The sequence below is a fragment of the Natator depressus genome, chromosome 2 (genome assembly GCF_965152275.1).
Source record: "Natator depressus isolate rNatDep1 chromosome 2, rNatDep2.hap1, whole genome shotgun sequence".
Taxonomy (NCBI): Eukaryota; Metazoa; Chordata; order Testudines; family Cheloniidae; genus Natator; species Natator depressus.
The window spans coordinates 22,075,134-22,099,104 of NC_134235.1; the positions used below are offsets into that span (position 1 = coordinate 22,075,134).

The following is a 23,971-nucleotide window of genomic DNA, read 5'->3' on the forward strand; positions in this document are numbered from 1 at the left end:
CATGGCAGAAACGAAAGATCTCTTCCCCTGCTTCCCAAAAAAAGGAGTAAAAATGAAAAAAGAAATTAGGCAATGTGGAATCTTCTGTACAAGAAGAGATTTAAAAGCTTTAGGCCGCTTAGAGTGCAATTCTACCACTTACTCATGTTGTGTAGACCCTTCTCTGTGAGTAATTTCATTGACTTCAGTGGCACTACTTATGGAGTAAGGTCACAGAATCTGGCCCTTGAATTTTTCTTTAGTACATACAGTAGTCCACACTGAAAAGCCTCTTGCATCTTAGATGCTCAGACACCACAGTGATGACCACTATATAACAAATACTGATGTCCTTTGGACTATTTTCCCTCTCCTCACTTTTAGAATAACCAGTGCAGTTCTCCATTTTTACTTAGAGACAGATATTTGTGTAGATATTTCCCAGTATCTTACTGAATGGTTCCAAACAATCTGTGGTTTTCAATCTAGCTGGTTACAATGGCTTGCTCAAATATGGCCATGCAAGAGAGTAAGATGCCTGGCTGTGGGCACCTACATTTCAGCTCCACATGTGGTGCGAACAACAGGTCTCACACAACCTTTACTCCACTGCAAACAAGCTGGTAGGGAGAGAGTGAAGATGAGCAAGGAGTGCATGTGGTGTTGACTTTGCACCACACACACCAGCAGAGGGACAGTCAAAGGACTGGCAAACATTACTGCACCCAGGAAACATGGGTTGAGCAGGGATGAAATTGAGAGATGCATGCAGTTCCTTCCCTGGCCTTCTCACAGGCCAGCACTGTATTTAGAACATTGAGCAAAGGCTCACTCTAGCCCTAAATGTTGGTATTCTAACAGCATACATTCTGGAAATGTTGATGAAATGCTGTCAGGCTTCAAGTGCCACAGATATAAATATTACGCTGATCTGAGTACATTCAATGCTGAGTGAAAATGTTCCTTGGCCTTTATCTCAACAGAGTGACTTTTTTTTTTTTTATAAGAGCTACAGGAATAGGCAGATTATTTATTCTATAAGGGTTAACAGGGATCATCTCTAATATCCATCATGCTCTATATGGAACTAAACATCTGTTCTGGACGAATTAGAGAGGAAAATTATGGTGGTGTATTTCCAAGTTGATTTATTTAACTTTCAATATTTTCTTCAGAATATACAATGTTCTCATACCTAAGGCCTTGATCCTGCAGTTGGATCCATGCAGGAAGATCCTTACATTGCTCAGACTCTCATTGAAGTCAATGGGCTCCATACAGGCACAAGCTTCTACCTGTAACGATGTAGCTGCAGGACTGGGGTCCAGTAATCTCAGCTGACAGATTGAAGTTTAAGTTTAGTAGGGTCAATACAGATGCTATAGAATTAGTCTGATCCATTATATAAGTTTTAACTCTTGTTATATAGTCAAAAGATTTTATTCAGTTCATTGCGTTTTTGTTCAATTCTTGTATTTGACAAAACAATAAATGTCATCGAAATAAACCAATTTATAAATAGAATGACAAGAGCAACTGCAGCAAAACAAAAACAGGAAGCTGATGTGTCCTTTGTTTACATCACTGTCCTTTCAAGGTGAACCTGAAATCAGCTCTGTCTGCCATACCGATCCACAAAGTCAGGTAGCAGAAATACTGAGCCCCATCCCGCCTTGGGATTCATATTGATAAAATCATCCAGGTTCATCTTGGAGTCTAGATAAGGAGCATAAATAGAGAATATTAGAGTCCTAGATAAGGCGTCTATTTAGCACAGGAATACATGAACATTATTTGTCAATCAAATGCAGACAGAAACCTGTTTTGATGGTAGGGATTAATATACACATATACATACCAGCAAAGAGCTCATGTCAAGAGCTACTTCCCCGTCATGAAAAGCCATTGCATAGGGAAAATACCATTCAGAGGGAATCCTGCAAATTGTAATATACCATCAGAGTCTTCATTTCCTGTTTTCAGGATGTAGCATTTGTCTCTGATCCCTTTCTGCCCATGTCAATAATTTTGTTGCCTGACCAGCATTTTCATTGATTGAAAGAAAGAGTATGAAGGAATACACTAGAGATTTGCAGCAGTCCCAGAAGGCACTTGTATCATGCCACGGCGTTGTAGTGCAGGATAAAGGGTGACCAAAACTAGAGAATTCAAAAAAAGGACTGCTATAGTAAAAACTATGGGTCCTACGGCATCTCTCTATTCAAAAAGAGCCTGATCCTGCAAGGTCCTGCGAAACCTTGCTCCTATTTAAGGGCCTGATCCAAAGCCCATTGGAGTCAATGGAAGCTTTTTCCCATTGACTTCAATGGGGCATTAGATCAGGGACATAGCAATTAATAGGAATTAGAAGGTGCTGATCACTTCCTATGAGATGCTGATCAGCCTCGGGATCATGCCCCAACTAGGAAAATAACTAATGGACTTCATCAGGTCCAATGGACTTATTTGAAAGACTCCCAGTGACTTTGAGTGCTTTGGTTCAAGCCGTAAATTCTGAAACCAGAGCCATGATAACTTGGGGGAGACAGTTGGGAGATGCTCGTGTAATCTCTACATCTGATTAACATTGAGAGGGAGGAAAATCAAGTAAGAAAGAATACAGCAACGGAGAAAGGAACAGCTGTGGGTAGGAGAATGGAGTTTAAGAGAAAAGATAGCTTCACTGGTATCAGCGCTGTCAGTCAAGTAGGCGATACTGGCAGTAGAATGACAGTACTCAGTAGGGTGAGGAATGTGGGCAAAGCAAAGCAGCAACAATTAAGATGTTTGTACGCCAATGCAAGGAGCCTGGGTAACAAAATGGAGGAATTAGAACTACTGGTGCATGAAGTGAAACCAGATATTATAGGAATAACAGAAACATGGTGGAATAGTAGTCATGACTGGAGTAGAGGTATTGAAGGATATGTGCCGTTCAGGACAGAAATAAAGGTGATGGTGTAGCATTGTATATCAATAATGAGGTAGACTGTAAGCAAATTAGAAGTGATGAAATGGATAAGACAGAGTCTATTTGGGCCAAAATCACTTTGGGGGAGAAAGCTACCAGAGGTTCCCCTGGGATAGTGCTTGGGGTATGCTACAGACCCCCAGGATCCAACTTAAATATGGAGGGGGACCTCTTTAATGTTTTAATGAAATAAATACTACTGAGAATTGTGTGATTATGGGAAACTTTAACTTCCCAGATATATACTGGAGGACAAGTGCTACTAATAATAGTAGGGCCCAGATTTTCCGGCATGTGATAGCTGACAGATTTCTTAACCAAATAGTTGCTGAACCAACAAGAGGTGATTCCATTTTAGATTTGGTATTGGTGAGCAGTGAGGACCTCATAGAAGAACTGGTTGTAGGGGACAAGCTTGGTCTGAGTGATCATGAACTAATTCAGTTTACACTAAATGGAAGAATAAACAAAAATAGATCTGCAGCTAGGGTCCTTGATTTCAAAAGGGCAAACTTTAAAAAAATTAAGGGAATTAGTTAGGGAAGTGGACTGGATCGAAGAACTCAAGGATCTGAATGTGGAGTAGGCTTGGAATTACTTTGTCAAAGTTGCAGAAACTATCTGAAGCCTGCATCCTAAGCAAGGGGAAAACATACATAGGGAAGGGTTGCAGACCAACCTAGATGAGAAAGCATCTCAAAGCAGAAAGCCTAAAAGGAATGGAAGATGGGATGGACCAGCAAGGAACGCTATCTCTTGGAGGTCAGATAGTGATAAAGGGATAAAGTGAGAACTGCCAAAAGCCAAGCAGAGTTGGACATCGCAAAGGGAATTAAAACCAATAGCAAAAGGTTCTATAGCCATATAAATAAAAAGAAAACAAGGAAAGAAGTGAGACTGCTAAACACTGAAGATGGGTTGGAGATTAAAGATAATCTAGGCATGGCCCAACACCTAAACAAATACTTTGCCTTTGTTTTTAATAAGCCTAATGAAGAGTTTAGAGGTAGTGGCAAGGTGGCTAATGGGAACAAGGAAATTACCACATCTGACATGGAAGTCAAACTCAAACATCTTAATAGGATTAAATTGGGGGCTTCAGATAATCTCCATCCAAGAATATTAAAAGGAACTGGCACATGAAATTGCCAGTCCAATAGCAAGGATTTTAATGAATCTGTAAACTCGGGGGTCGTACCCTATGACTGGAGAATTACAAAGGTAGTTCCTATTTTTAAGAAAGGGGAAATAAAAGTGATCTGGGAAACTACAGGCCTGTTAGTTTACATAGTGCCTTACAACTTTAAAAAATTGCTAGGCAAAAGATATCATAATCCAGATAAAGTCCTTCATCTGAGGTTCTAAGGCCTACAGTGGAACAGGAGAGCTAACACATAAGAACAGAGTGCAGATGTTATTGCTGACAAACCAGTTGGTTTTTCAAAAGGGACTGGAGTGAGAGCAAGTAGAAAGGCTCTTCCAAGCATAGGGGGTGGCACTGAAGAAAGTAGGGGTGAGAGAAGACAAAATTGTGTTTACATTCTGGACCTAATCCTATTTAGGAGCAGGACCAGGCCCTAAGGATGGAAACTGTTGCCGAGACACTGATTGAATGAAATGGCTGTTTGATTTGCTTGTTTCTGCGTATCCACATAGCAACACTTCTTCTGACAGAACCATTTTAGTAGAGCCATGCACAATACATTTTATTACTGCAGCCATGCTGTGAATTCTGGGACTCTTAAGGCACTTGTCCATTATGCCTGACACACTTGCTATGAGCAGGGGCTTATGGGTAGTTTCCAAATACTAGGCCATGCACTGTGGGATGGAGTTAGTAACTGATACAGCTGCACTGCTTGTGGTTTCCGTCCATAGTGGGTAGATTGCAATGATTCAGCTGAACCAGAACTAAAGAGCTTATTCCAGATTTAACAACCCTATGCTATAGCTATTCCAGGCATTTACAAGCACTGGATGCAAGGTGCTGTACATCCTTATACTAATTACAAAGACAGACTGTGATTTTCCAAGGAGCCTAGATGTAGGCTATAAAGGAGATGTTGGGTGCTTTTGTAACCCATGTGCTTCATAGGGATATCTCGTTAAGAGATTTATGGGGAGTGGGTAGGAATGAGTCATTGTTGCTAGGCAAATGTACAATTAGCACTCAACACTCAGAAGTTTCTGGAATTGGGTGTGATAGTTTTGGATATGCTCAATAGGATTGATGTAGCTGGACTCAAGACTCCCTGAAGGCAAGCAGTCAGGCAGCTACTTTACAAAAGGCCATGGGCCCTCTGTGGGTTGAGAGAAGCTGAGCCACAGGAGCAGAAAGCAGGCTGTTTTACCCTAACTGTGAAGCTTTTAGGTTACTGATATTTTTAACCCTCGAACAGGGATGCCTTGGCAGGGTTAATTACAGAGAGGAGAAATTTGGGAGGGAAAACTAATTTCCTTCATTTTAATTATATGCTTGGAATGTTGCTTGATTTTAGCCAAATTGTTTTTTTAGTTAAGTTCTCTCAACTACTATGATGGACCTATTTTTCTCTTGTTTAAATGTGATCATGGGTAAAGAGTCATTTATATTTTGCTATTCTCAGTTTTGTATTTTTCTTGTAATGGGTTTATTTTAAAATCTATATACCTACCTGAGTGATTTTAGCAGAGGAGGAGGAAGAGTATGCATGGATTCCATTTGAAGATTTCTACAAGCAAGTAGAGGGAAGATATTGCTTTTGACTCTGCCGATTGTATAGATTTTGGTGATCAACGATTGTAACTGAGACAGGTGAACTCAACCTAAGATTTTGGGAACTCTTGAGTTTCTTCTCACTGTATTTCTGTGGGGACAGACCTTTTTAGATTTAATTTTTCTTTATTTATGTATAACTGTGAAGATAATGGATGTGGTTATAAAGTATCCATGTTATGTTGTAGAAATTAAGTTATTATTAATTATTTTCTTTATCATAAGATTTTATAAATTTGATACTTAAGAATTAAGTTCACTCCTTTTGTTCTTTTGGACTTGATTGTGGGGAGGTTGACCTTGTGCAATCCTTGTTGAAAATCCTCAGTCACTGAATTCTGGGTGTCCATGTGCTTTTCTATGGCAGTTGTTTTTAGGCATTAGGAGAAAGGCAATGAAGTAAACTCTAGTCCACCCAAAGGTTACACTTTGAAAGTGGGAAGCTTGACCATTACAGTGTGTAGATTATGGGTAGCCAAGTATTGAGATTCAAAAGGGAGGCTCTGGAGACATGAGGAGAGCAGTGGGAGAAGAGAATTGGCAGTTAGATAACAATAATGGTGTAGAATTATTAAACTGCACATGAAATTTGACCCTGCAGTGTTCAGGTTTACTTCAGCAGGGCTTGTTCCAGGAAGTTTGTAGTTTTTTTTACCACTGAACCTTTCAGTCTCCTTTAACTTATAACTGTGTAGTTTTAATAATAAGCTCTACAGCATGTAAAGAAAGTTTAATGTTATGTCCTTGGTTGCTTTTATCCTGTTTTTCTCCTTTGTTCACACAAAGCTCATAACAATTTTTTTCCTTAGATAAAAATAACAGCAGGTTAGACAGCGTGTATGTGCTGCTCTTTTTCTCACTGATGCTTTCTTTGTTGGGTTCACTATGATTCTACCACCACTTTTGTGAGAAGACAAAGGTAGAAGCTGCAGATATCTACATAGCTTCAGTCTAGCAGCCTGCATGTCTAACAGATGTGTCAGATACAGTGCCCTCCAGCTTTTATTTCTCAGCTGTCTTATCCACTCTTTTTGAAAACAAAATGCATCATTTACAACCACCCAGCGACTATAACTAAGAAACCTGCTGCACCAATCTTGCTGGTGTGCTACCCAACACCTGGGAAGACTTCAGATTTGAACCATGGTTTGCAATGTAATATTCAACTGTTTGTAGCAGCTGTAAGTAGTAAAGCCATCTGGTCCAGGAAATTTTGAAATGCTTTTTGGAAGATATATTTTATGTTGTCCTGCAGTTAGAACTATGATCGTATCAGAGCTCACAAGCTAAGCAGGATCAGGCCTGATCAATTATATATATATGATAGACTCCAAAGGATAACCCAAATGCAGTATTGCCAACCCCAAGTTTTTAAAAATCATGTTATCCTTCCCCATCCACCCCAAATTAGGAAGCATTCTTAAAAATCATGATTTTTAAACCAATACATTTTGGGTTCTTTTTATTTGCATTGGGCTTTGAGACTTTTCGGAATTTACTTTGTTCATGTTTTCAAGCCTTTATTGTGCAACCATCAGGATTAGAAACTTTAATTTTTAAAAACTGAAGGTGAGATTATCATATAATTGCCTGATTCCAACTTTAATTAATTAAGCTGGGGCTATAATTGAAATATCATGAGGCTTGTGATAAAATCATGAAAGTTGACAATCCTGAAAATGGTACAGGAAGTTATATTGGTAATGGCTGTAGGCAGTCCTCTGCCTTCTGAGTCATTACTGAACCAATGCCTCATTAGGTAAAGGCACTGTATCATTATTCAGAAGAGATGGAAAACAACTCCTAAAAATCCCATGCCATTTTCCATAAAAGTGATGGTGGTAGTCCCAAAGTCCTGGCCTAGTCAAACTGGATAACTGCTTTTACTGTATCTACATTTCCACTGTCTTTTCCATTTGATATTCTTGGGTCACTTCCTGTTCTGAAGTGCTAAGAGCCGTTAAGCAGCTGCTATGTTCCACACTAAAGTGGAAACGTTTCAGTAACAGGAAAAACAAATTCCTGTCTTTTTCAAGTTTTATTAAAGCTTTTGAATCCTTCAAAATGAAAGGAGCAATAATGTAATTAATATTGAAAAATACAAATGTTTTGTAGGAGCAGAGCAGCAAAACTATGTTGATCTTCATCTTTAATAAGTATAAACAATTCCTAAATATTATGGTGATAAGTGCTTTAGAAATACTGATATATTTAAAAGATTGATACATTTCGAAATGTATTTTAAAACATATAAGGTACTCACTTTAGTAACATCCCAAGGGAAAATACAGAGCATGCAGCAAACAGTACTAATATAAAAATGTCTTCTCTGTGACTTTGTAAGGAAATCAACTACTCTAAATTATGAAAAAGAATACACTAATACAAAAAAGTAGAAAAACAGGTATGGTTCCTTACAAATAAACGGATATAAAACAAATAAGCAGGATCCACTTGCCGACCACTGCAATGCAGTAAATGCTAGAGTGAAATGTGTTAGCAATTTAACGAAGCAAGTGAAATACCATAGCTAACTGAAACTGTATGGAGAATTTCGGCAGAGAGAATGTAGTTACTGCAACTGGAATTTGGTTGGGATACTGGGGCGAACACCCATTAGCTCTTTACTGATCACAGGAGGTCAAACCCCTCAGTTTTCTTTCTCATTTGGGGGGAAAAAAAGACCCCTCCAGAAGAACAGTTCCCTTGGAACACAGTGCTGAAATATTAGTTCACTACTGACTGAGGGAAGAGTGCCACCTACTGATTGACCAGTAGCAAAGGAGTTCAGTTTCTTGTCCCACTTCTATCTTCAAAGTACAAACTTTGAGCTACAGTGAACTCTAACAAATTATTTGTAGAACTTTAGTGATTTATAGGGTTCACGCTGAGCTTAGGGGTTGAATCATTGGTGACTGTGGCCTCAAGGTAGTTAGGCATGTCGCTAACTTTAAACACGTGAGTAGTTCCACTGAAGTCAAGCTTAAGAACATTAGGTAGCTATTGAGGTACAAACACATATGTATATGAATATCTCAAGTGAATGAAGGAATAAGGCTGGAGGAGAAGAAATTGAACCTGGCTGGAAAGGAAAGGAAAAGAAAGTAGTATCAGGATAGCACATACCATATATACTTGGTCATAAGCTGAATATTTTTGGTAAAAAAGTCATGCACCAAAGACTGGGGGTCGGCTTATAAACAGGTCTACACCAAAATTTGATGATTTTAAAAACCTCTATGAAATCATTGAATTGAATATCTAATACACTGTAGTTTTGTTTACCTGCAGCATCTGCAGGCATGGAGCCCCTCAGCTCCCAGAGGCCACGGTTCGCCATTCCCAGCCAATGGGAGCTGCGGGAAGTGGCGCCACTTCCCGCAGCTCCCACTGGCTGGGAATGGTGAACCGTGGCCACTGGGAGCTGAGGGGCTCCATGCCTGCAGATGCTCCAGGTAAACAAAATGTCCCGACCTGCCAGCGGCTTACCCTGACGGGCCGGGAGCCAAAGTTTGCCAATCCCTGAAATATAGGGTCTGCTTATGAAAGGGTAATACAGTTTTTACTATTTTTACCTATCCATCTTGGGGGGGGGGGGGGTCGGCTTATAAACGAATGGGCTAATGATCGAGTATATACGGTACTTAAGAAGAGTGGAAGGGAATGGAAAAACAAAAAAAGAAAAATATCCAGTGTTTACTAGATCCGGGTCAGAATGTTCAGGACCAAACTACTTAATCATGTGCTTAACTTTAAACAGATTAGTAATCCCACTGACTGCAACAGGACTACTCATGTGCTTAATGTTAAGCATGTGCTTAAGTGCTTAGCTGGAGTGGGGCCAGAGTGCTCAGCAGCCTGTAGGATCAAGCTTGATGGGATACGATTCAATAAAGCATCCCTACTCAACATAAGTACATGCTTAAATGCCAAGCCTCACTGAAGACAGTGGGACTTAAGCATGTGCTTAAGCACCATTCTGAATAGGGATGAACATCTGTACATGTTTAAGTGCTTTCCTGAATCGGGGCTTGAATGATCTTTTAAAAACAAAAACAAAAAAATACCCACTGTGCTTTTTGAGCCCCAGGACCAAATCAAAGCATAGGCACTATAGGCTTATTCACAAAGTCCCAATTCCTGGAGTCCCATGATGAGGTCAGAACCTTGGCTTTCTTTTTAAATTATGTTTCTACCCCTCATGTATGTAAGGAAAAGCTTGATGTGACCTGAGTGTAACTGATGCCTGTCTGGTTGGCAGAAAAACCTAAAACATTGGTTCTGAGAGGTGTGAACTGTCCTGTTCTTCTTAACTCTGATACCTGTGCCACTCCAAGGAGAGGCAGGGCCATACCATGGGGCCAACATGTGGGATGTGCCTACAGTCCTGGGTTATCTGAACTCAGCCCTGTGGATCACATGGACATATACTTTCTCCTTATGAAGACTGACTTGCATATGAGAGGCACAATCTGAACACAAGTCTGAGACCCAGGAACTCCGAAATTCCAATCCCAAGTCTATCAGAGAATCACTATGTGATTGTGAATGAGTCCCTTTATCTTCTCTGCATCAGCTCCTGTAATGAGGGGACATTAATGCTTACTTGCCAACCTCACACAAGGTGTTGTGAGGATTAGCTAGTTAATGTTTGATAAATGCCAAAAACGGTGTTGAACATTATATAATCCAGTAGGTACATGCAAGATGTGAGTTCATACTTTTTTCTGATGAAATAATAAAGTACTTTGTCTTGAAAGGAAAGGTGGCAGTGCTTTCACAGTATATTATGGAAGCATAAATATCACTTATGCAATTCTTTGGTTTTATTTTGTTTCATTTTCTTGAATCAAAAGGAACAGGATTTTTTTGTTTTGGGTGTGGAATGCTATTTACCTGCAGTTTCAATGCAAGGGTAGGAAGGAGGAGGCTTCTGCCAGTGTCCATTGGCATCTTTCATGTGGGATCGGTCAGAAGCAAATGTCTTCAGATACAAATCTGCTCGAATCAGTCTGATTTTTCTAAACAAACATATAATTCAAGAACATACTAAGTGATGGAGTCATGTAATACTGTGTTAAACATTACTAACCCAAAGCCTATTCCTGCCCTCATTGGGTGTTGACTCTGAGCAATTAAATCAAATTCATATAGTTTAGTTGTATATTAATAGTGTCAAGTAGCTGAATGACTAACAGGAAGCAATGCAAGGAAATAGAAAGTTTTATTGATGGATGAACGATTGTACCTTTAAGGTCAGGATCATTAGAAGAGCAGTGTGGTGTGTTTAATTTCCTGCATAGTAACAGATTATACATAGGTGACTATGCATACAAAGAAAAATGTCAACTGCATCAATTGTTGAGGCTTGGCTTTTGTAAAATATTCTGTACCACATTTGTTTTAATTTTCTCACCTTCTGAATCCTGGAAGAAGAATATCATCTGATTTAAAGGCCTCCTCAATGTACGTGTCAAATGGACATGGAAATGGCAACACTGTGTCGAGATCGTAAATGAAGTTCTGGTCTCCACTTGAAACATGAAGTAAAATAACATGGTAATCCTAGGAGTAAAGGTCATTGACAGTTAACAAGACAGTTGTAAATGATCATAGACAAACCTTAGAGATATTAGGAAAAGGGGACAGAAATCACCCCAAAGCATAATCCATATGTGATGGGCTGCGACTGTGATGTCTCCCCCAGTCTGTCCAGTGGATACTCTTTCCAAGTGGCATTCCACAGCTTACCCCACTTTAGCCTGGATCACCAGGGTGAAATGCCGTCTATTCCTACCTTCCTGCCACACTTACAGTGCAAACAGTGCTTTATACCCTCTAGCAGCCTCTCATGCTGCTCAGGTGACAAGTTTCACTGCCTTCACCTCTCTCTGGCCCACAATTTTACCACTCTAAGAGTGGATCCCAGGGTAGCAGCCTGCCTGTTTCCAGCTGTAACGCAGAGCCAGCTGCAACTGGAACCAGCAAGACACTCCTCGTTGGGTACCTGTGACCCAGGGCTGATTAAAGTGACTCCAAACAGCTTGTGTCCATTCACCCAAAGGTAGCCAGTACACAGGGAGAAAAGGTTAAACCTACAACAGTCCTGCACACCCAAGGTTTGCCTGCAAGTCATCACCTCTCTCAAGCTTAGGCAACCGAGCTATCTCAGGCACAGCCTGAAGAGCCCCTGCCTTAGTTCCAGAGCCCTGTTGAATACACCACCAAAATAAGTTTTGTCTCCCCAAGAAGCTGCTGCCTGCTCCCCGCTCCTTTTCCTCTAGGCTTGAGGTTGTAATTGCTTAGGCCAAGATCCATTGATTTCAGTGAGAATTAGGAACCTAAATACCTTTGAGGATCTGGACCTTAGTGTTCTTTTTGGTCTTGGTCTCTGGCCTTGAAAAAGCAGGCCTGTCACCTTTCTGGTCACAGGCAGGAAAGGAATTTTCAATGAATAGCTCGCCCATTCCTTCTGTTAAGGTCCCTTGGTATTCTCCCTAGAGATAAAAAGAAAAGGAGTACTTGTGGCACCTTAGAGACTAACCAATTTATTTGAGCATAAGCTTTTGTGAGCTACAGCTCACTTCATCGGATGCATAAAGTGGAAAATGCAGTGAGGATGTTTTATACACACAGACCATGAAAAAATGGGTGTTTATCACTTCAAAAGGTTCTCTCCCCCCACCCCACTCTCCTGCTGGTAATAGCTTATCTAAAGTGATCACTCTCCTTACAGTGTGTATGATAATCAAGGTGGGCCATTTCCAGCACAAATCCAGGATTTAACAAGAACGTCTGAGGAAGGGGAAGGGGGGGTAGGAAAAAACAAGGGGAAATAGGTTACCTTGCATAATGACTTAGCCACTCCCAGTCTCTATTCAAGCCTAAGTTAATTGTATCCAAATTGCAAATGAATTCCAATTCAGCAGTCTCTCGCTGGAGTCTGGTTTTGAAGTTTTTCTGTTGTAATATCGCAACTTTCACGTCTGTAATCGTGTGACCAGAGACATTGAAGTGTTCTCCGACTGGTTTATGAATGTTATAATTCTTGACATCTGATTTGTGTCCATTTATTCTTTTACGTAGAAACTGTCCAATTTGACCAACGTACATGGCATAGGGGCATTGCTTGCACATGATGGCATATATCACAGTGGTAGATGTGCAGGTGAACGAGCCTCTGATAGTGTGGCTGATGTTATTAGGCCCTGTGATGGTGTCCACTGAATAGATATGTGGGCACAGTTGGCAACGGGCTTTGTTGCAAGGATAGGTTCCTGGGTTAGTGGTTCTGTTGTGTGGTATGTAGTTGCTGGTGAGTATTTGCTTCAGGTTGGGGGGCTGTCTGTAGGCAAGGACTGGCCTGTCTCCCAAGATTTGTGAGAGTGATGGGTCGTCCTTCAGGATAGGTTGTAGATCCTAGATAATGCGTTGGAGAGGTTTTAGTTGGGGGCTGAAGGTGACGGCTAGTGGCGTTCTGTTATTTTCTTTGTTAGACCTGTCCTGTAGTAGGTGACTTCTGGGTACTCTTCTGACTCTGTCAATCTGTTTCTTCACTTCAGCTGGTGGGTATTGTAGTTGTAAGAATGCTTGATAGAGATCTTGTCGGTGTTTGTCTCTGTCTGAGGGGTTGGAGCAAATGCAGTTGTATCATAGAGCTTGGCTGTAGACAATGGACTGTGTGGTGTGGTCTGGGTGAAAGCTGGAGGCATGTAGGTAGGAATAGTGGTCAGTAGGTTTCCGGTATAGGGTGGTGTTTATGTGACCATTGCTTATTAGCACTGTAGTGTCCAGGAAGTGGATCTCTTGTGGGGACTGGTCCAGGCTGAGGTTGATGGTGGGATGGAAATTGTTGAAATCATGGTGGAATTCCTCAAGGGCTTCTTTTCCATGGGTTCCAGATGATGAAAATGTCATCAATATAGCACAAGTAGAGTAGGGGCATTAGGGGACGAGAGCTGAGGAAGCGTTGTTGTAAGTCAGCCATAAAAATGTTGGCATACTGTGGGGCCATGCGGGTACCCATAACAGTGCCGCTGATTTGAAGGTATACATTGTCCCCAAATGTGAAATAGTTATGGGTGAGGACAAAGTCACAAAGTTCAGCCACCAGGTTTGCTGTGACATCATCGGGGATAGTTTTCCTGACGGCTTGTAGTCCATCTTTGTGTGGAATGTTGGTGTAGAGGGCTTCTACATCCATAGTGGCCAGGATGGTATTTTCAGGAAGATCACCGATGGATTGTAGTTTCCTTAAGAAGTCAGTGGTGTCTCGAAGATAGCTGGGAGTGCTGGTAGCGTAGGGCCTGAGGAGGGAGTCTACATAGCCAGACAATCCTGCTGTCAGGGTGCCAATGCCTGAGATGATGGGGCGCCCAGATTTCCAGGTTTATGGATCTTGGGTAGTAGATAGAATATCCCAGGTCGGGTGTGTCTGTGCGGATTTGATCTTGTGCTTTTTCAGGGAGTTTCTTGAGCAAATTCTGTAGTTTCTTTTGGTAACCCTCAGTAGGATCAGAGGGTAATGGCTTGTAGAAAGTGGTGTTGGAGAGCTGCTGAGCAGCCTCTTGTTCATATTCCGACCTATTCATGATGACAACAGCACCTCCTTTGTCAGCCTTTTTGATTATGATGTCAGAGTTGTTTCTGAGGCTGTGGATGGCATTGTGTTCTGCACGGCTGAGGTTATGGGGCAAGTGATGCTGCTTTTCCACAATTTCAGCCTGTGCACGTCGGCGGAAGCACTCTATGTAGAAGTCCAGTCTGCTGCTCGGCCTTCAGCAGGAGTCCACCTAGAATCCCTCTTTTGGTAGTGTTGGTAGGGAGGTCTCTGTGGATTAGTATGTTGTTCAGAGGAGTGTTGGAAATATTCCTTGAGTCGGAGACGTCGAAAATAGGATTCTAGGTCACCACAGAACTGTATCATGTTCGTGGGGGTGGAGGGGCAGAAGAAGAGGCCCCGAGATAGGACAGCTTCTTCTGCTGGGCTAAGAGTATAGTTGGATAGATTAACAATATTGCTGGGTGGGTTGAGGGAACCATTGCTGTGGCCCCTTGTGGCATGTAGTAGTTTAGAAAGTTTAGTGTCCTTTTTCTTTTGTAGAGAAGCAAAATGTGTGTTGTAAATGGCTTGTCTAGTTTTAGTAAAGTTCAGCCACGAGGAAGTTTGTGTGGAAGGTTGGATTTTTATGAGAGTATCCAGTTTTGAGAGCTCATTCTTAATCTTTCCCTGTTTGCTATAGAGGATATTGATCAGGCGGTTCCGCAGTTTCTTTGAGAGCATGTGGCACAAGCTGTCAGCATAGTCTGTGTGGTATGTAGATTGTAATGGTGTCACATTTGGGAACAATGTATACCTTCAAATCAGCGGCACTGCTATGGGTACCCGCATGGCCCCACAGTATGCCAACATTTTTATGGCTGACTTACAACAACGCTTCCTCAGCTCTCGCCCCCTAATGCCCCTACTCTACTTGTGCTATATTGATGACATCTTCATCATCTGGACCCATGGAAAAGAAGCCCTTGAGGAATTCCACCATGATTTCAACAATTTCCATCCCACCATCAACCTCAGCCTGGACCAGTCCCCACAAGAGATCCACTTCCTGGACACTACAGTGCTAATAAGCAATGGTCACATAAACACCACCCTATACCGGAAACCTACTGACCACTATTCCTACCTACATGCCTCCAGCTTTCACCCAGACCACACCACACAGTCCATTGTCTACAGCCAAGCTCTATGATACAACCGCATTTGCTCCAACCCCTCAGACAGAGACAAACACCTACAAGATCTCTATCAAGCATTCTTACAACTACAATACCCACCTGCTGAAGTGAAGAAACAAATTGACGGAGCCAGAAGAGTACCCAGAAGTCACCTACTACAGGACAGGCCTAACAAAGAAAATAACAGAACGCCACTAGCCGTCACTTTCAGCCCCCAACTAAAACCTCTCCAACTCATTATCAAGGATCTACAACCTATCCTGAAGGACGACCCATCACTCTCACAAATCTTGGGAGACAGGCCAGTCCTTGCCTACAGACAGCTCCCCAACCTGAAGCAAATACTCACCAGCAACTACATACCACACAACAGAACCACTAACCCAGGAACCTATCCTTGCAACAAAGCCCGTTGCCAACTGTGCCCACATATCTATTCAGTGGACACCATCACAGGGCCTAATAACATCAGCCACACTATCAGAGGCTCATTCACCTGCACATCTACCACTGTGATATATGCCATCATGTGCAAGCAATGCCCCTCTGCCATGTACATTGGTCAAATTGGACAGTTTCTACGTAAAAGAATAAATGGACACAAATCAGATGTCAAGAATTATAACATTCATAAACCAGTCGGAGAACACTTCAATCTCTCTGGTCACGCAATCACAGACATGAAAGTTGCGATATTACAACAGAAAAACTTCAAAACCAGACTCCAGCGAGAGACTGCTGAATTGGAATTCATTTGCAATTTGGATACAATTAACTTAGGCTTGAATAGAGACTGGGAGTGGCTAAGTCATTATGCAAGGTAACCTATTTCCCCTTGTTTTTTCCTACCCCCCCTTCCCCTTCCTCAGACGTTCTTGTTAAACCCTGGATTTGTGCTGGAAATGGCCCACCTTGATTATCATACACATTGTAAGGAGAGTGATCACTTTAGATAAGCTATTACCAGCAGGAGAGTGGGGTGGGGGGAGAGAAAACCTTTTGAAGTGATAAACACCCATTTTTTCATGGTCTGTGTGTATAAAACATCCTCACTGCATTTTCCACTTTATTCATCCGATGAAGTGAGCTGTAGCTCACGAAAGCTTATGCTCAAATAAATTGGTTAGTCTCTAAGGTGCCACAAGTACTACTTTTCTTTTTGCGAATACAGACTAACACGGCTGCTACTCTGATCCCTAGAGATACCTTATCTTTGTCAGTTTCATTTCCTGTTTGCTGATGCCTAATGCCTCCCTCCTTCCTCCCCCCTCCCTTTGATTTAACTGTAGGCAGTCAAACAGAATCTCAAAACAGGGAAACCAAGACACATAGTATTCATACAAAATAATACAGATATCTTCTTAATTTCCACACCCTAATACAATAAAATATTTGAATTGGATAAATGTCCTTTGTGTTCATCTCAATCCCAACCAAAGGCTGGCACAGATAAAAGACGTGCCTCTTTGTGAAGTGATTACCAGGTAATTTTAATGCTGTGTTTGATAACTGTACCCTAGTAAAGTGAATACAAAATCCACTTATGGAAAGCGTTTGAGGAGCTTTCATATAACATTTTCAGTGGTAAACAAGCCTAGCTATTTGGTGTAAGAAATTGTAAAGTTCTTAGGCAAATTATTTTGCCATACTAATACATGTATTGGAAGTGAAGCTGTGTGCAACAACAAAATTTAAAAGGGACGGAACAGTGACGATGAGAACCGGGAAACCAACTATATGCTTATGCAAGTTTGCATTTCTAGTTGGATTGTCTACCAAAAAAACTTGAATTCAATACATTTTGGTGGGAAAACTCTTAAAATCTGTAATGGCCTTCTCTATCCCTCTTCTACCTTCCTTCTCATACCACTTAGATCTCATTCAAAACTAATTATTTGTAAAGTTGGTTTGTTTTTAAACTAAGTTATTTTTGAGTTACACTTGGGGGCAGGGTGGAGAAGGGGCCATGCAAGGATATAATTAAAATGGCTCAAACAGTTTTTTTTTTTCTGATTTTCCCAAACAATTCATTCCCAGTCTAAGCTGGCATCTGCCAGTTTTTTTTAAAAAAAACAGAGTTATAGGTACCTGAATAGGGCATTTATACTGAAAGTGCCATCTTAACCTTCACTTACTAGAATAGAAGATTGCCGCACCAAAACTGGACTAGTGCTCCAGTACTGGACACTTCAGAGAAAAGTTCAGTGATAATTATGTCCAAAAAAGAAATTTTCCCTTAATACCATCCCATAGGTCATATGCCCTGACACATGAAGCTGTATAACCCTTACATTTTTCTATCCTATGTTGATATTTTTATTATCCATGTAAATATCTACACTTTTTTGGATCCAACTAGGCTCTTGGCCTCAATGATATCCTGTGGCAATAAGTTCCACAGGTTTATTATGTATTGTGATAGAAGTTTTAAGTGTGTTGCCTTTTGATTTCATTGGATGTTCCATTGTTCTTTTACTATATAAGTGGTCTACCCCACTTAAAACGCTGCATTGGTGCAGCTGCATCGCTGAAGTGCCTAAGTGAAGACATTCCTATGCAAATGGGAGAATCCCATCGGCGTAGTTAATCCACCTCTGCGAGAGGTGGTAGCTATATCAATGGGAAAAGCTCACACGCTGACATAGTGCTGTTTACACCAGGGGTTAGGTCGATATAACTATGTCACTCAGGCATGATTTTTCACACCCCTGATGTAGTTATACCAATATAAGTCTGAGGCCTGGTCTACACGGGGCTTGGGGGGGGGGGGGGAAATCGATCTAAGATACGCAACTTCAGCTACGAGAATAGCGTAGCTGAAGTCGACGTAACTTAGAATCACTTACTTCGCGTCCTCATGGCGCGGGATCGACGGCCTCCGCTCCCCCGTCAACTCTGCTTCTGCCTCTCGCCGTGGTGGAGTTCCGGAGTCGACAGCAGAGCGATCGGGGATTGATTTATCATGTCTACACTAGACGCGATAAATGGATCCCCGATAGATCGATCACTACCCACCAATCCGGGTAGTGACTTACGTGATGTAGTTATACCAATAGAAGTCTGTAGTGTAGACCTGACCTTAGAAAGCACACATGGGATGTTGTTAAGAACCTAAGAATGACCATACTGGGTCAAACAATGGTCCATTTAACCCAGTATCCTGGCTTCTGACAGTGACCGCTACCAGATGCTTCAAATGGAGTGAACAGAACAGGACAATTCATAGAGTGATCCATCCCCTGTCATCCAGTCCCAGTGTCTGGCAGTTAGAGGGTTAGGGACACGCAGAGCATGGAGTTGTGTCCCTGACCATCTTGACTAATAGCATTGATGGACCCATCTGCAATGAACTTATCTTATTCTTTTTTTAATCCCAGTTATAGTTTTGGCCTTCACAACATGCCCTGGTAATGAGTTCCACAGGTTGCCTGTGTGTTGTGTGAAGAAGTACTTCTGTATGTTTGTTTTAAACCTGCTGCCTATAAATTTCATCAAGTGACCCTTGTTCATATGTTATGTGAAGGGGTAAATAATACTATCTTATTCACATTCTCGACACAGTTCATGATTTTTTTTACCTCTATCATATCCCCCCTTAGTCATCTCTTAGCTAAGCCAAACAGTTCCAGTATTTTTACTCTCTCCTCATATGAAAGGTGTTTCATAACCCTAATAATTTTTGTTGCCCTTCTCCGTACTTCTTCCAATTCTAATTTTTTTTTTCAGATGGGGCAGCCAGAACCGCACACAGTATTCAAAGTGTAAGTGTATCATGGATTTATATAGTGGCACTGTGATATTTTCTGCCTTATTATCTATCTTACTTCTAATGGTTCCTATCATTCTGTTAGCTTTTTTAGACTGCTGCTGCACATTGAGTAGATGTTTTCAGAGAACTATCCAATGATTCCAATTTCTCTTTCCTGAGTGGTAATAGCTAATTTAGACCCCATTATTTTGTATGTATAGTTGGGATTCATTTTTCCAGTGGCATTACTTTGCATTTATCAATGCTGAACTTCATCTGGCATTTTCTTGCCCAATCACCCAGTTTTGTGAGATCCCTTTGTAACTCTTCACAGTCAGCTTTGAACTTAACTATCTTAAGTAATTTTGTATTGTCTGCAAACTTTGCCACTTCACTGTTTACCCTTTTTTAATTTATTAATATGTTGAACAGCACTGGTCCCAATAGAGATCCTTGGGGAACCCTGCCATTTACTTCTCTGTACTTGAAAACTGACTGTTTATTCCTTTCTTTTGTTTCCTATCTTTTAACCAGGTACTATTTATTTTATTTAGCGTTTGACTATTTGCTAAGCCAAGCAATAGCGTTCTTAGCGGCCAGGTTACTGATACATGAGAGGACATTCCCTTTTATCCAATTACTCCTTACTTTGCTTAAGAGCCTTTGGTGAGGGACCTTGTCAAAGACTTTCTGAAAGGTACACTATATCCACTTGATCTCCCTTCTCCATATGTTTTCTGACACCCTCAAAGAATTCTAATAGGTTGGTGAGGCCTGATTCCCCTTATTGCTTAATGTGCTAGATACACTAGGGAAATGAGCGTGCTATAAGGATCTACATAGAATAGAATGTCTTACCCAAACCACAGGTTCATCTCCACATCCTGACTGCTGCTTCCAGAGCGGTATCTGCAAATTACAAGTTAGAAGCTAATTTTAAGTAAACTAAAGAAATATCTAGGATTTCAGTCTAATACAAGATAGGTCGGTCTTCACTGAATGATAAAATTAGTCAGCTTGCATTATATCTGCAATGCAATAATTAAGCTTTTATCAGATTGTCTTTTGGTCTTTTTGAGCTCTTAGTTGGGGACCACACAGACCATTCAGTCTCCTCAGCTGATTGATAGCAGCAAATGGATCCCTGCCATCCTCAGGGAGATGATACGTCTCCAAATGTCAGCTCCAAGGCCCAGACTGCCATATATGACTAAAAGACCTGCCTTTTAGGATCTTTTCCAGTATCTGTGTGACCATGGGGCCCAGCTGAGCACCAGGCTCAGGTTACCTATATGCCTGGTTTCCCATCTTTCCTTCACAGTGAATCTGTTTTGACCTTTGTTCTATATCACAACTCATCAACTTACCATCCTTCTCTCATTGGATATGAAAACAGCATAAAATTCTTCTAAAGGGTATTGATCATAACTTCTGATGTATTCACAAAGTTTCCAAACATTTTCCTCACTGTAAAATACAAGTTTTTTACAGTTCTTGTTTTATATCTGATTTATACAATAAAAACAGGATAGATGTTGTGATTTTTCCACTTTTGGATTAATTTTTCTGTTGAAGACTTTTTCCCAACTCCCCTTCACACATCTGTTTTTAATCTCTAAAATTTAGGTCCAAGCTCTTATAAAAATGTTTCCACAAATACTTCATAGACTTTTAGGCTTAACTACTGTTTAACAGACAAGAGGAAGCATCATTTGGTTTACTCTGTCAAGAAATGCTTTGTAATACCAAATGACTGGTGTATCTAGTGTTTAGTCTTTTCCTCATTGTCTATGGCAAAGTTTTGATTCAAGTATCAACAAATTATATTAAATACAGTAACTCCTCACTTAAGGTTGTAGTTATGTTCCTGAAAAATGCTACTTTAAGTGAAACTATGTTAAGTGAATCCAATTTCCCCATAAGAATTAATGTAAATAGGGGGATTAGGTTCCAGGGAATTTTTTTTTTGCCAGACAAAAGACAGTGTGTGTGTGTGTATATATATATTATATATACACACACACTATAAGTTTTAAACAAACAATTTAATACTGTACACAGCAATGACAATTGTGAAGCTTGGTTGAGGTTGTGGAATCAGAGGGTGGGATATTTCCCAGGGAATGCCTTACTGCTAAATGATGAACTAACACTCGGCTGAGCCCTCAAGGGTTAACACATTGTTGTTAATGCAGCCTCACACTCTATAAGGCAGCACGAATGGAGGGAGCCAGGAGGAGACACAATAGAGACATGGCAGTGGCTGCAAACATTCCCTGCAGAAACTGAACAGAAGGATGAACCCACGCAATCCCACTGGAGTGCATCACTCCCTCCACTTTCCAAAGTGCTGGGTGGTGAATGTGTCTATGAGACAGAGACACACACCGTTTGTGTGTGTGTGAGCGAGAGAGAGAGAGAGACGCGCATTGCCCCTTTAAGTATGCTGACCCCATTCTAAGTATACTGCCTTTTTAAGTATATCAGGAAGTTGAGACAGCAGCTGTTGACAGCAAGCTCCCTCTGTCCTGAGACCTGTAGTGTCCACCCTCCCACCCCCCTCCACTCTGTGAAGGCAGGGTACAGGAGCAGGGGAAGGGGCACACCCTGACATCAGCACCCATCTCCCCCTTGCCCCCGCACAGCAATCAGGAAGCTTCCAGGAACAACTCCAGGGCAGAGGGCAGGAGCAGCACATGGCAGTAGGGGGAGAGACACCTGAACTGCCCAGCAGTTGATAGCCTGCTGCATGGTTGCTTCATAGGGAACTTAGGGGAGCTGATAGGGGAATGCTGGCCCACCCAGCCCCCACCAGCTAACGCCAACGGGCTGCTCTTCCTGCAAGCAGTGGACAAAGCAGGCAGCTGCCAAAAAACATTACAAGGGAGCACTGCGCAACTTTAAAAGACCATGTTCTCTAATAGGTCAGCGACGTAACAACATTAACCGGGATGACATTAAGTGAGGAGTTACTGTAAAAATCTTAACTGTAAAAATAAATGTTATCCAGTGTATGTAACAGCTTTTAAAAATATTTGTAATTTTTAAATAGACTTCTATCTGATGCTAGCAGAAAGTATTAACAGTCCCTGTATATAAAATCATTGTTACCTAATATTACTATTGTAATAGTTCTGTATAATTCCAAATAAACAATGCCACTGATAACAATAACTGCATATGACACACAATAAATACTAATGGAATCACAAATTATTTTCCAAGTGATAAACTATCCAGGAGGCTACAATGACCCTGTATATTGTTATTCCCCAGTAAATCATCCTTCAATAATCCTGATTTGGACACTGTAAATTATAGTACTCTCTAACCAATGCACCCTTTTATCCTATAATACCAAATGTTATTGTAAGAAGAATACTCTCTCTCTCGGCTCTTACGATCTCATTTCTTCCACTTTGCCTCCTGCAAGAATACGTGCAGAATTTCTAAAGAGAAAGGGAAACATGAGAGATGGCAATAGGGAACCCTGGTCCTCGGTGCATCCTCTCTTGGTGCACTTATTACTTGACTAGTGAAGAAGAAAGCAAATGTACCCAGCACGCCACATTTCTTACATGTCTATTGCTCCTTACCAATAGCAGCTGGTGTACACACAGGAGTGCCGAGCAGGGGCAGCTGGCTGATAGCCAGCAGTTGCTGCTGCTACCCTTGGCTGTTCCATAGGTGACCCTCATCCAGGTGTATAGGAGTACTGGCTAGGGGCGGGTTTAACAGCCTCATATACCAGAAGGCAGCACTAAAGCTTCCCCCAACTGTATAAAGCAGCAGTTTGCTCAGGAAGTGTTTGTGGGTTGTGCAGGAAATGGGTGAGTTACAAGCAATTTCTTCCCCTAGGAAATCTGGCTGTTATTGCATGACTATTAGGAGCTCAGGCAGGTGGGAGGCGTTTTAACTTGGATATAAAGTGAGATCATTTCTATTGCTTTGTTAAGCTCCAGCATGCTGCATCAAAGGAGGGGGTAGGTTGAGCCAGAAGAGTGGGGAAAGGGGAAGTTTTGAACACAAACCAGAAAAAGGGCAAAGTTTGAGCCAAGGTGGGCAAAACGGGTAGCTTAAGCCCAGCTCAGACGGTGGGAGGATCCTGAGCCAAAACAAGGGGTGGAGAGAGAGGGCTTGAGTGGGGAGAGAGATAATATCAGGAGGGTGACCAGATGTCCCGATTTTATAGGGACAGTCCCCGTATTTGGGGCTTTTTCTTATCTAGGCTCTTACTATCCCCACCTCCTGATTTTTCACACTAGCTATCTGGTCACCCAAGGAGAGATCCTGAGCTTACAATGGAGGGGTGGGAGAGGCCAGGACAGAGGCTGAGCCTTAGCAAGAGGGTAGGGTGAGCTGCTACTAATCAAGAAGGGCAGAGGAATGGAATCTGGAGCTGTTAATGTGGGAGAGACTGGCCCTGAGCCACAGGGAAGAAGATGTTGAGGATGAAAAAGAAGACTGTTCACAGCGTGCATGGAAAACCTCCCCAGAGAAGTGTTTTCCATCTGAATTGTACATGGCCAAACAGATATTTGAACTTAAATACAGTACCTTTCTTTCTGGCTGTCTTTTTGTTAAATCAGCAGGAAGAGATTCTTGAGATAGTTTTAAGCCCTGAAAACTGGCAGAAGCTTGCTTAACCTGGCAAAACTAATGGCTGCACAAGGGCCTTTCATCTCCTGGGCCATAAAATACACAAAACAGTTTATTTTTATAAGGTGCTTACAGGTAGCACCACACAGTCACGAGGTTTAATCATGTAAAAGACTTTTTT

The 23,971-nt window shown here is 41.5% G+C and overlaps 1 protein-coding gene across 5 annotated transcripts; it reads right to left on the reverse strand.

Moving 5' to 3' along the window:
• Positions 1-835: 835 nt before the first annotated feature.
• On the reverse strand, positions 836-23,017 carry NTAQ1 (N-terminal glutamine amidase 1). 5 transcript variants are annotated; one of them, XM_074942958.1, is made up of 6 exons: positions 22,788-23,017; positions 20,559-20,658; positions 20,050-20,100; positions 11,122-11,270; positions 10,602-10,726; positions 890-1,695 (listed from the first exon to the last, which is right to left on the reverse strand). In XM_074942958.1, the coding sequence occupies exons 1-6, from the start codon at positions 22,874-22,876 to the stop codon at positions 1,589-1,591; spliced, it is 621 nt and encodes a 206-aa protein (XP_074799059.1). In that variant the 5' UTR covers positions 22,877-23,017; the 3' UTR covers positions 890-1,588. The 5 variants fall into 5 exon arrangements, with proteins under 5 accessions (XP_074799062.1, XP_074799059.1, XP_074799060.1 ...); XM_074942959.1 differs by lacking the exon at positions 890-1,695 and adding an exon at positions 1,838-1,916; XM_074942962.1 differs by lacking the exon at positions 890-1,695 and adding an exon at positions 5,503-5,796.
• Between the last annotated feature and the right edge of the window lie 954 nt (positions 23,018-23,971).